General features: G+C 38.0%; 1 protein-coding gene across 1 annotated transcript; it reads right to left on the bottom strand.

The window, feature by feature from the left end:
- Positions 1-6,807: 6,807 nt before the first annotated feature.
- MFSD9 (major facilitator superfamily domain containing 9) lies at positions 6,808-12,510 on the bottom strand. Its single transcript, XM_009577184.1, has 5 exons — positions 12,399-12,510; positions 11,058-11,101; positions 9,637-9,766; positions 8,149-8,358; positions 6,808-7,598 (listed from the first exon to the last, which is right to left on the bottom strand). Exons 1-5 carry the CDS (start codon positions 12,466-12,468, stop codon positions 6,808-6,810), a joined length of 1,245 nt encoding a protein of 414 aa, XP_009575479.1. The 5' UTR covers positions 12,469-12,510.
- Positions 12,511-13,231: the final 721 nt, after the last annotated feature.

The raw sequence follows: 13,231 nt of genomic DNA, 5'->3' as shown, positions 1-13,231 counted from the left end.
CTTCCTAAACTCTTTTATTGGCACAGGTCTCTTTTAGTCTTTTTCCTCTGTTCCAGCTATGGAAGTTTCTGCTGTGTGTCAAATGCAAAGTCTAAGCTGCAGGGGGATGGCTGTGTGAACCCTAGAAATCTCAGTCAAATGTTCATGGCTATTCTCAACAAATGATTTTTGTGGAAGGCAATACTTGGCTATCCTTTAATGATCATCTCCTGTTTGGAAATAAAACTGGGTTCAAACAAAGCCAGCAAGCTCTAAAAACAAATTTGAATTTGTCTTTCAACAGGAAAATATGTTTCATCATTAAAATGGTCAACGGGTACTCTGTCACTGCATTATCGGGATCATGTTTGAATAAGAAAGAAGCCTTGCATTTGGATTTCAGTTTTGAAACCACGTCCTCCTTGCAGATCAGACTGTTTAGATTAGGTGCTTCATATCAGGCCGATCTGAAATCTGACCAAATAAATAAATAAATGTGAAATGTTGCACATCAACATTTAGTTTACTCCCTTTGGAGTTTTCTCTTCCATGTGCTGGTAATGACCAAGCAATTGGCTTGTATCTGGGGAAAGCTGCCTTTTTTTTCAAATGGTTGTAATTTTTTTTGGCACAATTTTGAATAATGAATGCAGGTTTCAGGAACCTTACTGCTCTGCTGGTTGTCCATTAGTACAGTGCATGCTCAGATCATTGGTACTTAAACTGCGTGCTCCATAGTACAAGCACATCAAATTGGAGGTCGTTTTTATGAAATACGGTCTTAAGGTCTTGGTGGTTCAAAACATGCTAGCACATTGTTACCTTTCCACAGCACTTTGAGATTCACGGAAGACAAGCATCAAGGCAGATCTCCAGCACGGTTACACTGTGAAGCAGAATCACCAATCTCCTGTCTTCTTGCAAGTGCTCTCTCCCTTCCCCAGTCCTGCTCCTCCCACCCTTTTCAGGCTCTTTTCCACCGTGCTGGGTCAGAGCCTCATTGCCTCTGGGAACTATCCTGGTTGTTCTCCTTTTCAGTAGCAATGACAGCAGCAGGTGGCACCTGCTAGCCCTTCTTGTTCAACTCTTGCTCTCGTTTGAGTCAGATGTTTGCCTTTTCCTATCCTTTTTTTTTTTTTCCTTTTCCTGCAGAGGAAAAACAAGTTCAATAGCACTTTTTGATCTTTCTAAAAGGCCCGTCTAACTTTAGCTTGCATAAGAGACTTTTCCTTAATGTTGTATCAAAGAGAGTTTGCTGGAGAATGAAATGCCCAATAAATCTGTCCTCGAGCACCATCTAATGGGGAAAGTCGTGTATTGACTGGGGACATGTTTGCTGCTTTTTCAGGAAACCCTATCTTCAGCAGTGACTGGGAAACTTGCCAAATCCACATACAAATTTTTTGTTTCCAGATGAACTCCGCAGTACACTCTGTAGTATTGATATTTTACTGCCCTGGTGAAGAAGCACAATGCCCAGTTGTCCAGTTTTAGGGACAATAGGAAAATGTCTATGTTACACTCTGAATCAGGGTTTTCTGAGAATTTCTTTCCCCCTTCAGCTGCTGAGAAGCCTATAAAGCGAAAGTAAACAGGGTAAGAAAGAAGGTATAGCAAGGGCTAGAGAGTAGATAGACACCCAGTTATCTGTTTTAAGCAGATATTTGAAAGAGAAAACGAGAATGATTTGCCATTAACAGACAAAATTTTAAGGGCTGTCCTGGTACTGAAGTATAATGCAAGCTCCACTGAAACCACAGGTGTTTAACAAAAGAAAACCACGCTGCATGACAATTTAGAAACTTGAGAATATCCTTCTCCGCTGAAGCCACATAGAAATCACGTGGAGAAACAAAGTAAAAAATTGGGCCAAAATAACATGCATGCTATTACGAAGAGTATCTTGGGGTCTCTGGGAGCAAACACACTGCTCCCTGCGTAACCTTTTCCACCAATTCCAGGCACCAGCAGCATTTTAAGGCTGACACTGCAAGAAATGCTTCAGCTGGTCACCACTTCCAAAATTGCCTAAGTTCTGCCAACACCCCCCAGCTCCTGAAGAAAAGGTGAAGGATTTTGAAATTGGCTGGAGGAATGGGTTTTGTACTGCAAGAGCTCTGATCCTATAAAAATATGCTTGTGAATATGCTTAAAACGTGGCATCTGCAATACAGAGCCCCAACCAGGCCAATGATAGATTGGAGGCTCAGCCCAGGAAACAAAACGCAAGCAGCAGAAAGAGGAACAGCTTTAGGACACAGTAGAGAGAGAAGTTATGGGCTACCTAACTCAGCTGATTCAGGTGCTATTTAAATCCGGGAGAGATGGGAGGACTAGGAGTCTTTTTTTCTCTCTCATTTTAGCAGATCATGATGTAACTTGTACCTTCTAGATAAACCTGCAGCTGTGCTTGACACCATCAGTTGTGTGAACATGACGAAGCTGTCTTACAACTTTCAAGTCAAAGGGTTTTATCTCCTTCTTGGCCTATTTATTAGACGGCCAGCTAAAGGGGGAGCTACTTAAAAAGAGAAAAAAAGCATGGCAGCTTAATTCTCTGAACATTTGAAGGAACCTTAGCATTTGGGAATTATTCGAAGTTGGGGCTGAAAGTTGTCCCTCGTGGGTATTATGCTGAGCCCCTTGAGAATCTTCTCCATCAGAAGAATTCTTCTTGCAAGTGGAAGACAGATCTTCTGGTAGGACAACACAATGGGAGATTGGGTTAGCATAGGGAAACACTGATGCGGTTCCCGTACAGCACTGACGTGCTTTGGAAGCCTTTTTATCCTGTGAGATTAGACAGAATATGAGGGACTAAGATTGCAGGAGGGAAAGTAATAGTTACACTGGCTGCTCTGGTGAGTCTCGGTTTCATGACCTGAAATGTGCTCAGGGTTACATTTATGATTTGTGAGTTACAACAGCACCCTAATTGCCACAGGTTTTGTTTCAGAAAGTAATTTCTTGCCACAAAAAGGAAAAGGCATTTTAAATACCCCAGTTTATTTCATTCATTTTTCATATCTAAGCCCTCCTATTTATTACAAATTTGACAGAATGGAAGAGCAGTTCCTATCGTGTAGCACATCTCAAGAATAATCCTTTGATGCTAATATAGGATTAAAAATAACTGGAAATTTGGCTTCATTTCTTCTTGTAAGTCAACACAGAAATTTTTCAAAACTTACCTTTAAAACGAACTCTACAAACTTTCATTTTTACGAGAAAGAAAGAAGTCTGAACTCCACTCACAATCATTTGATTCTCAGAATTCAGGCTACAACATACTCCCTTACAAGATTCATGATCAGCTCTTCATGAATGAGTCTTCAAAATTACAGCAATAACAGCACGGTTGGGTCTTGGGTTTTCAAATCCCAAAGTGTCAGGCTATAAAACCTCACTTACCCAGGGGTATTCCACAGCACCCATCACCAAACAGGGGCTGGCAGCACCTGAACATACCCAACAGAGGTTCCCATCAGCTAGAATGCAATGGCATGACAGAGTGCTTGAAGTAACGAGCAAGCCAGTTAGTAAGCAACGCTTGTCCTGTTTGGTTGCTGCATTATCTGCTGAATAATCAACCTGTTCTCAGAAAATGAGAATGGTACTGACCTCTGTGATGGTGCTGCGGTGAGTAAATTCAGAGAAAAGTAAACAAGACGAGAAACTGAAATCTGCGGAACTGGTATGTTTATAAAGGATCTCTTCAAATGTATGCAGCATATACCAACATGGAATAAATCTTACATTTGCTTCATCATTTAAAAGCAACAAAGTCAGTGCATATCATATGCTACCAGCTGTTTTACAGAAATAAATTACTATATTGTATACACAGCCTCTTCAACATCAGCTGATCATAAAGGTCGAAAAAGTAGTCACTGTTAAAGAAGTGAAAATTTCAAAAGGTAAAAAGCAAAAAAAACCCCAACCCTGCCTACAAGCCCAAGAAAACCAACCCAAAACTAAAGTAACAGCAAGCAAGAGAAAAATCTTAATTTGCAGATTTGCAGGTAGAAACTTTTTTTCTTTAGTCTATATTCAGATCTTTTTTGTTACAGTCTTCAGATACCACAACTGGATTCAAGAAACTGCTGAGTAATTCAGTAAAGCCCACTAGACTGAAGCCAAAGCTGCTCCTCCCTCAACTTAAGAGGGGGAGTCACATCTCCTCATCTCCAGGGATGTCATTTACTCATCACTCTCTGAACTTGCACGGTTATGGCAACTAAGAGACAACACAGAGGATCCAAACATGGTCTCCAGGCACTAGGAACGGTAGCTTTAAGCACTCCATCTCAAAACTGGTAAGTTCCCTATTTTCTTTTATTTCCTCTTTTTCATTCACTGTCAAGCCACTTCTTGGTTGAATCCTTGGCTCCTGTGCCTTTTATGTGAAAAGTAGGCAGATTCAAATGATCATTTTAAGGAACAGCTTGAAGAAAAAAAAAAATCTGCACTTCATATTGACTTGAACGCCTCTATTTTGTGCTATAGTTTCAGCAGAGGAAGAGGGGAAAAAAACCACAGCGACAAAATGATAGATGTGGAATGTCACTTCATTTTATTGTAGCAAAAAAAAAAAAAAAAAAAAAAGTAAATTAGGGCAACTTTTCTGTAACTGAGTCTTTACAAAGAAGGAATGTTTCTGCAGTACTTCAGAAATCATTTTGGCCTACAAGTAAAAAACTTTTCTTCTGTAACATCAGTTGCAACATGTCCCTGAGACCACAGCCTTCCACAGATTTCTCAATTCGATTATTTAATTTCATTTTTATTTAGCATATACAGAGAACCATTTTTCAAAATAAAACAAAACTATTTGCTGATTGTGGAAAACACATTTTTTCACTTATGTATAAACAAAAACATGAAGTTTTGAAGTTTTTGTAAGCAGAAAAGCAATATTCAAGCAGCTGTATATGTTAGTATAAATTGAATTTTATGGTTTTTACAGAATTCAGCTTTAATCAGTGCAGCAACTTAGAAGGGTAAATGTTATGTTACCTCATATAACCAACAAGTATAGTAAAAACAATTGAATCTTTCATATATATTAATTTTTGAGGGTTTTTTCCTATCCTTTTCCTTCACCCCTTGCTATAGTTGCAAAACAGAAGTCCCTGACTTACAGAATGGTGGTTTTAGGTAAAAAAAAAAAAAAAAAATTTAAAAGATGGAAAGAAAGGAAATACGAAATTTAGGGTGAGAATGTTTTGGGGCACCTACCAAGCAAGACAAGAGGAGATAAGACACTTGAAAATGCCTCAAGTTCCTAGGGAGAAATGAAACACAGGATTATCACAATCAGGAACTCCGAGGATATGTACTGAAATCATAGCAGTAATAAGACACTCACTCATTATGTCAATATATAAAATTAAAACAACTCAGAGTTCTATACCTATTCCCATAGTGCTGCCACTGGAATCACTGAGGTTTCAACAAAGATTTAAATGATAGCAGGCACTGGAGAAGGTAAAGAAGAAAAAAAAAGAAAAAAAAAAATGCAAAATACCATCTATGATTCTCCTGAAGCAGCTATTTGCACGGATGTGTTCAAGGAGATAACAAAATTGTTTTTAATAAATGAAAACTCCCAACAATCATACATAATTGACTTTGTACTTTCATCAAGTAATACTAGGAAAAGCGCAAAATACATTTTTCGTATGTTTCAAATGGAACGCAAACAGTGGTGACTGGCAAGTAATATGAGCTTGAACAGTAAATAGCACAGGAGAGTGCTACAACTCTCAGTATAGCTCTCTGAGATTAACCTCTCATTAGTTAAGCAGTGCAGACATATGAAGACTAAAATACCAACAAATAAACAATTTTTTTCTTGTCACTGAAATGTCACTTACGCCTCCAGAGATGAGAGAGAATGCATTAATCCAGATCCATGAACTACTGCTAGTTGCTCAAGCACACCTTTATAATCATTCAAAAAAATTAAGAAGCAAGTTTATTCTTAAAATGAAGACAGAAAAATTGCACAGGAAATACTAACAAATAATTTATGACAAAGTTGCTCAGTAGAAGTTACTACTAAATAGAAACCACCAGGTCAAGTTTCAACAAAGCTTACACTCAGTCTCAGTTTCAGTCTGAATGACCCCGTATTATTCTAAAATTGTCCATTTTAGGCCTTCTAATACATGAAGATAGCATATACCCAATTCTGTTACCTGGGAAAGACCAGGAATCAGCAGGGGTCAGATGGCTACCCCAAGGTGCCTAATCATGCTGTGCAGCAAGTTTTGTAGACAAAGTATGCTTAACGAAAACACATAAGCAAACACTCTGTCAATTAAGCTACTGTCACAGCAGACAAATGGCAGCAAACCACAGCATAAGAAATTACGGCTAACGAGCTATATTGCAAATTCTCCTTCTGATTAAATAATAAAAATTCACCTCTGATTAAATTATAAGAATCAAATTCTGTCTTTTAACAATCTATCAATCTAAACACCATTTCAAATGTGAGCTACAAGCAGGATTTGTGTATTTCACGTCATTCTTTTTTTCCCCCTCCAAAAAGGTTAAAAATCCATAAAAAAATCCCAGCCAGTACAATACAGCAACACCTGTCCCTCTCACAAGTGTTCTAGTGGTACCAGTTAGAATAACATTTTTCTAGAGTTAATGTCCCTGCAGCAGAAATATTTATATGTACTTGCCTCCACGCGAACATAATGTGCCCTCTTAAAAGATCCTGTTACTACTGTACAAGTCTGGCAGCTGTAAGCATCACCCCATGTTGATTCACTTTGCCTCTCCTGTGAGATACATCTACGGAATCCAAATTTGCAGCTATTGATTTTTTAACTTAACATTTCCATGGCTACAGTATTTTTGTTTGTTTGCATTCATTATCAGAATAGCTACTAAAGCTAGTCCAACCCCTAGACTTGGAGGGCCACAAGGACTGAACTCCTGAGCAATACCAGAAAGGAGCGGGGCAACTATACGTCCCACTGATGTCACAGACTGTCCAACACCTAGGAGCGTACCGCTGGCCTCATTCCCACCAATGGTCAATTCCAGATCAATGATACAAGTACGACCTATAGTAGTTGAAAAGGCTAAGAATGTGGAAGATAAAATGACCATCCATATGCTCAGCGCTGACGCATACAGGAGAATCAACGTGCAGGTAAGAGTGCTGGAGTGCAACAGAATTCTGTAAGTGTTGTGCTGATAGAGTCTTGTTATTGGTCCAAGCAGACAACCGGCCAGGACTCCAAGTGCACTGCTATAGCTCATTAGGTATCCAGCGAACAAGGGTTTCACCCCAAATCTCTCCTCCAAGGCCAGACTAAAATTACTATAGTACAGCAGTATAGCAACAGACATCAGCAACCGCACTAAAAATATATCCCACAGATCAGAGCACGCAATTCCTTTAATCCTCTTCAGCACTGTTGCAACTTGGACCCACGGAGACTGGAAAAGACTGTCGCTTGCCAAAGCTCCATTAGTTGCTGATTTCAAGTGCAGGTCATGCTTTGCTTTTGCTGAGAAACTCTCTGTTCCTTTGTTGCCTTGTCGATGTTCCCTATTGCCAGTATTTTCTTCACTCCAGGGTAACATCCAGACAAGACCTATATAGATCAAGAAATTAGTTGATTTCGTTCAATTGTGTTAACTTTACGGGGAAGACATTGGTCTTATTGTAACAGTTTACTTAGTGTAAAGATCAAAATTCAAAAAAGGACTTTGACAATCAATTCACTTCAAAAAACTACAAAGGTTAAGTTTAGTGTTATTCACAGTATCAGTTCAATTTTAAACGCGGTGAAAGCAAGGAAGGAAAACACTGAGATGAGACATTCGCAACATATAAACAAATCTAAAGGCTAAAGCCAAAATTCTGACTTCTAGTCTGCATCTTTGGGCACATGAAAAATTCCCGTTCCTGTGTCTGAATGTAAAAGTGATATATACAATACAAAGGAGAAGCACCTGGAGGTTAACTGTTTCAAAATTCCCACCCTTCCACACAGGTTCAAATTCAAAGGGTAGTATCGGTATACAGAACACGTATGCCATAGGTGATAAACACACCATGAATTCAAGGTATTACAAATGGCATAAAAACACAAAAGTGAGGAATGAAGGGACCCAAGATGCAAAATATGACATACAACTTACCAGCATTCAGAAGGAAGATAGAGGCACAGAAGAAAGACGTTTGATAAAAGCCATCTTCCAACTCTGTAAGGTAGCCACCAACGACAGGCCCCAGAATGAAGCCCACACTAGAGGCTGCATTGAAGCGTCCCATTACTAAAGGGCGGTCTCTCTCAGAAACCAAGTCAGAAAGCAGGGCTTTAGAGATGGAGAGTGTGTGTTTGAAAATACCTGCAACATAACAGAAACAAAATAATAAACATGTATTGCTCAGTTCAAAAGATTAAAACTGACAGGAGCTATTTGAAACATCAATGTTCAAAATCTATTTTCAAGATGCCATAAACCACAAATTCTTCGATGCTAGTGATGCAGCATGTTGGGCCATAACCATCATCCTGGCGTTCAAGGATTTGGACTTAAGAATCAAAATTATTCATGCAACTGGGCTGAAGGAGTGCTCCTGCAGCCGTGCTGAAAGAAGAACTAACTATGCTGAGTGCTGGAGCACACTAGGAATAAAACAGCCACTAAAATAGGAACTTGCGAGTGGGTAATGGTGGAGTAGAAATGGCGTGTCTGTTTATGAACATAGCTCTGTACCAACTACGCTGAGTGTGGAGATTTCCAGGACTGTAAAATACCAAATTCATATGGGAGACTGGTGCGTGGCAAAAGAAGAGCACAGAAGGGTAAGCATACTGCAGGAATACTAATAATGCAATCTTTTATGCTCCTTCCTTCTGACCAGAGCAATGCTGTCACAGTCACAGTGCTGTTAGCTTTAAAAAGTATTACCTCTACTGAGTAATCAAATATCAACCAAATAATCCGTTAGCAAATTCTCTTTAAATTAAGAAACAATCTTCCTAAATCAAGACTATGGGTCATAGAAGTGCCCTTTAGTAGATGTGTTCATAGTAACAGCAATGCTTATTAGATCAGAATACATGCAATAGGTGTTCAGCTATTACAAGAACTCTGATACAAACCCAGGCACAAACTTAGCTTCAGTGATGCAAATGTACATGCTTTTGCACAACATAAATATTCTGTTGAAGCAGTGAGCTAAAATTTCAGCCACATTTTGTAGTATCACTTTGAGGTATATTTTCAGCATGAGAAAAAACAATTATCCATATATCATTCCATTCTGCATTGCAAGTACAGGCCAAGATTTCCAGCAGTGATCTGGTATATTGTGTACCTGTTATGACTAACCTTACAATAGCCTCTTTCAAGGAATTGCTGCACTCCTATTCTCATAAAATCCAGCCACTCAAGGTGGCATAAAAGTTGTGACAGTTTTTGAGTATTCATTTCAAATTATTTTCAGAAAAAATTCAGGACAGTGTTTGATTTGTAGAGATTTTTCCATTACTAGGTTTCAGCTGGTGCTGCTGGATGATGATGCTATGTAGCCATCCACATACCATGATTTCTCTAGTAGTAATTCTCAAGCTGAGACTAGAGGGAATTTAAACTGCAAAATGCCAAGCGTTTACTCACCTACAGGGACTCTAGAAATGGCAAACAGGAACACAGTGGTAGATGTTCCAAGAAGGAAGTAACCCAGTGCACTGAGAAGAATACAAGAAAGCAGGGAATACCGTCTTCCTACTATATCACTCCAGCAGCCCTTTCATAAAGCAGGAAATTAAGTTTAGCTTTTTATAACATTTAACTATGTACAGTGAACAACTGTTCAGTACTTCTGAATTAAACTGAGAAAAGGGATCAAAGGACTGGCAATGAAAGCTTAATAAACTTATTATACAACATTCCTAAGTGCTCAAAATCTGGAAGTGATGAGCGGAGTTCTGCCCCGCCAGTAGTGCACCTGCTGAAACTGTTATTCTATTTAATGTCATGCATACAGCTTTTTTAAAAATAATTTCCCTCTTTTAAAAATACAATCCTGCAATAAACACTGTGAAATATTAGTAGTAGGGACCCTCTGAAAATGTTATCACAACCGACCACAAATATTTCTTTGCAACAATGGTCGTTATGTACTAGACACTTGTTGAGCATTCTAAAAGGAATGATCTTAGCTATGAGGAGTTTGTCATCTGAGTGCAGACAAGTAGGAAGTATTTATAAGAAGGACAAACAGTAAATTTGCATGTAGCATGCTTATCAATCAGCTTGATTCCAAACAGGAAGGTTTTAAAGAAAGTAGGCAATAGTCTTGCTGTTCAAAGAAAATGCCACAAGATTATAGAAGCAAACTATCCCAGGTGGCCTGCATAACAAACCCTGAAACAGTTTTTTTCATGAGATGTTCAAAATCTGCTCTCTTGAAAGCTAGGAAGTACCAGGGTAATATTAAAGGTGCTCCTGGCTAAATATAGGGATATAAGGTATTGACAGGTAAAGCATACATTCAAGAGGTTCAGCCTTGGTGTTTAGTCTTTGCATTCTTGCTTAGATTAGGATGTAAAAAAATCAAAACCAAACAAAGCTCAAAGGCACAATGCATGAATTTAGACCTTATGGCAAGTTACAGGGCACTACTCATTAAGCAGGGAAAGCAAACTCTAGATAACAGGCTTATGAAGAGCTGACTCGTGAGACTGCATTTTGGACAGGCTACTGCATTGGAGAAAACTGCTTCACTAGCACCAACACTGAAGAGAACCCTGTGTGACTGAGCCGTGCTTGGTAATGTATGATTGAGCCCAAATCTGGATTCTAGTTTTTGTCTGAAGACTGTATTCTGTTTATGTCTGAAAAATTTGATAATTCCCTATAAATGAAACAAACATTTTCCACACAAACTAAAAACTGGATCCACCAACCAAAAATGCTTATATGAATACTATAAACATTTTAAAAATTTCAAGAAACACTATTATTAACCTCATCCTTTTTTCCCCTAAGATCCATAGAAATACCAACATACTTAGGAATGCAGTGCTAGAACTCACCACAAATGTGCTGGAAAATAGTTGCATTATACCATAGAGAGATCCTAAAACAAACAAGTAAAATACCAGTGTTAAAAATTAAACTGAATTTTTTTAAAAAATGAAAACTGCACAGAATTTTTAAATGAGGAAACAAGAAAGAAACTCTGGGAATAATTTACTAGAAGAATAGGAAAAGGGAGCAGGACAAACCAAGGGTGGAGTTTATAACACAACCAAGGAAATAGTTTCTGCTGAAAACTTGTACGACTATGTAATGAATAAGGACGTTGCTTTGTATGATGTATTAAACATTGGCATTTATAATTGCTTTCTCAGAATCAGGAGAGAATTTCGTTACTGGGAGGCACTAATTACTTTCCACTTGGCACTTCAACATGTTACAGAAGCCCTGAAGAAACCGCAGACCCTACTCTTCCATTTTGGAGGCTGAGTTTACCAGCAGTTAGTAACAGAAGAGAAGAAGCAAGGAGAAGCAGAGAAAAACATCCGCCAGCCTCTTTCATTTATAAAAATACACCTCAAAACCCATTTTCTTTTAAAGTTAAAAATCAAAGCAGACTGTTGAAATGATAACGTTTTTGATGAATTGCTGCTTAAAATAAGTCTGACAACTCAGAGCAGAACCAGAATTATTTCATGAAAAGTGCTAAATTTCATCCAAAATAAAAAAGCAAGGTAGCAAAAAAATCAATAACAGAGCCCATGTCAGCCACACATAGCTATAAAGAATATCATACTTGTATCATTAGAAACCATAAACAGTATCATAAGATATAAATAAGAACTCTAGAACCACAGAACTTCATCTTACCATTTCATTTTTAGGATAAAATTCCACACCTTCAGAATTTACTTGTAAACACTCCTTAAAGACGATAAATATTTTGCCAAAAGATAACTGCAAGGAATTTAATCAAACTGGGAGCAATCACGGGCTTAGGAAAGCTCAGGAGAACCAGCTGCAGAAGTACTGTTTGCAAAGCCTGTAAATAACAATAAAACTAAAAGCAACACCTCTGGCTCCCAAAGTTGCTGAGCTGTGAATTCTTGGATGCTGAAAAAGCATCTGCACAAGTATTACCGCAAGACTTCCCTGTTCTTTCCAAGAATGCTCTTTCCCAAGCACTTGCTTTTGGCTACTGTCAGTATGCAAGTTTGGACAGGTCTTTGGGTCTAACACAGTATGGCTGCCCTTACAGTTTTACTTGGAAATTGGCCTTACTTTTTATTATGCTACTAGCAAGGAAGAATTATGTTACAATGTCCAATTTGCAGCAAGGCATAATCCAGTTCACATTATCTTATTCTTTGGTAAATCAGTCAAGTACTGCAACTCACCTATTATTCCAGCAACTGTATGACTTGCTCCTAGAGATTTGATATGAAGGTTCATTAAAGGAACAACCATGCTCACACCAAATAAATCCTGAAAAGAAGGCAGGAAAAGTTTTAATAACTGATCACTTTTACAAAGATGATGGCAACCTGGCTTAATAACAGCCAATATTTTTAAAAAATGTAAATTAGTTGCATATCAATACAAGATTAAAATAAAATGTTTCATGGCCAATGTGGTACGTTATAACCTCTACAATGCATCCAATGTACAAAATTACAAAAACACATAAACTGAAAGATAAAGGATTGCCTCACAGAGGAGTTAAAACTATGAAAACAGCAATCCTCTTTCCCCCTCCAGATACAATCATTCTGAAGATACATATTTAACATTAATTATTCCTTTAATATATATTAAACTTTATCTATTTAACAAGAAAAGTACTTGGTACCAGTATTTTAAATTCAAAGTGGTCTGTAATTTCAATCACCTAAAAATACTTTTTACCTGTGCAAAGAGAGTATATTTGGAAAATCTACAGTATTTTAACTCTCAACCACAATGGGGAAGAAGCTATGGTAGATCTAAATCTACCTACAGACTGCCTTTGTGTATAACTTAAGAAATGTAGTGAAAAGACAAAAAATGAAAAAAAAAGAAAAAAGCAAAGCATAAGTGAAAAACGTTTTATAAGAGGAGGGTAAAGGACACTGCCCATCCTGAACAGTACAAAGATCTCCTACTCATTCCTTTTGATTTTTTATCTTTTGTTAAGCTAACCACATTGACCCAGCAGTTCTTTCAGTACTACTATCTGGCACAGCATACAGTG

This window comes from Fulmarus glacialis, unplaced genomic scaffold, assembly GCF_000690835.1.
Source record: "Fulmarus glacialis isolate BGI_N327 unplaced genomic scaffold, ASM69083v1 scaffold19634, whole genome shotgun sequence".
Taxonomy (NCBI): Eukaryota; Metazoa; Chordata; class Aves; order Procellariiformes; family Procellariidae; genus Fulmarus; species Fulmarus glacialis.
Note: the sequence above shows the minus strand (reverse complement) of the source record. Positions and strands in the feature narration are given on the sequence as shown.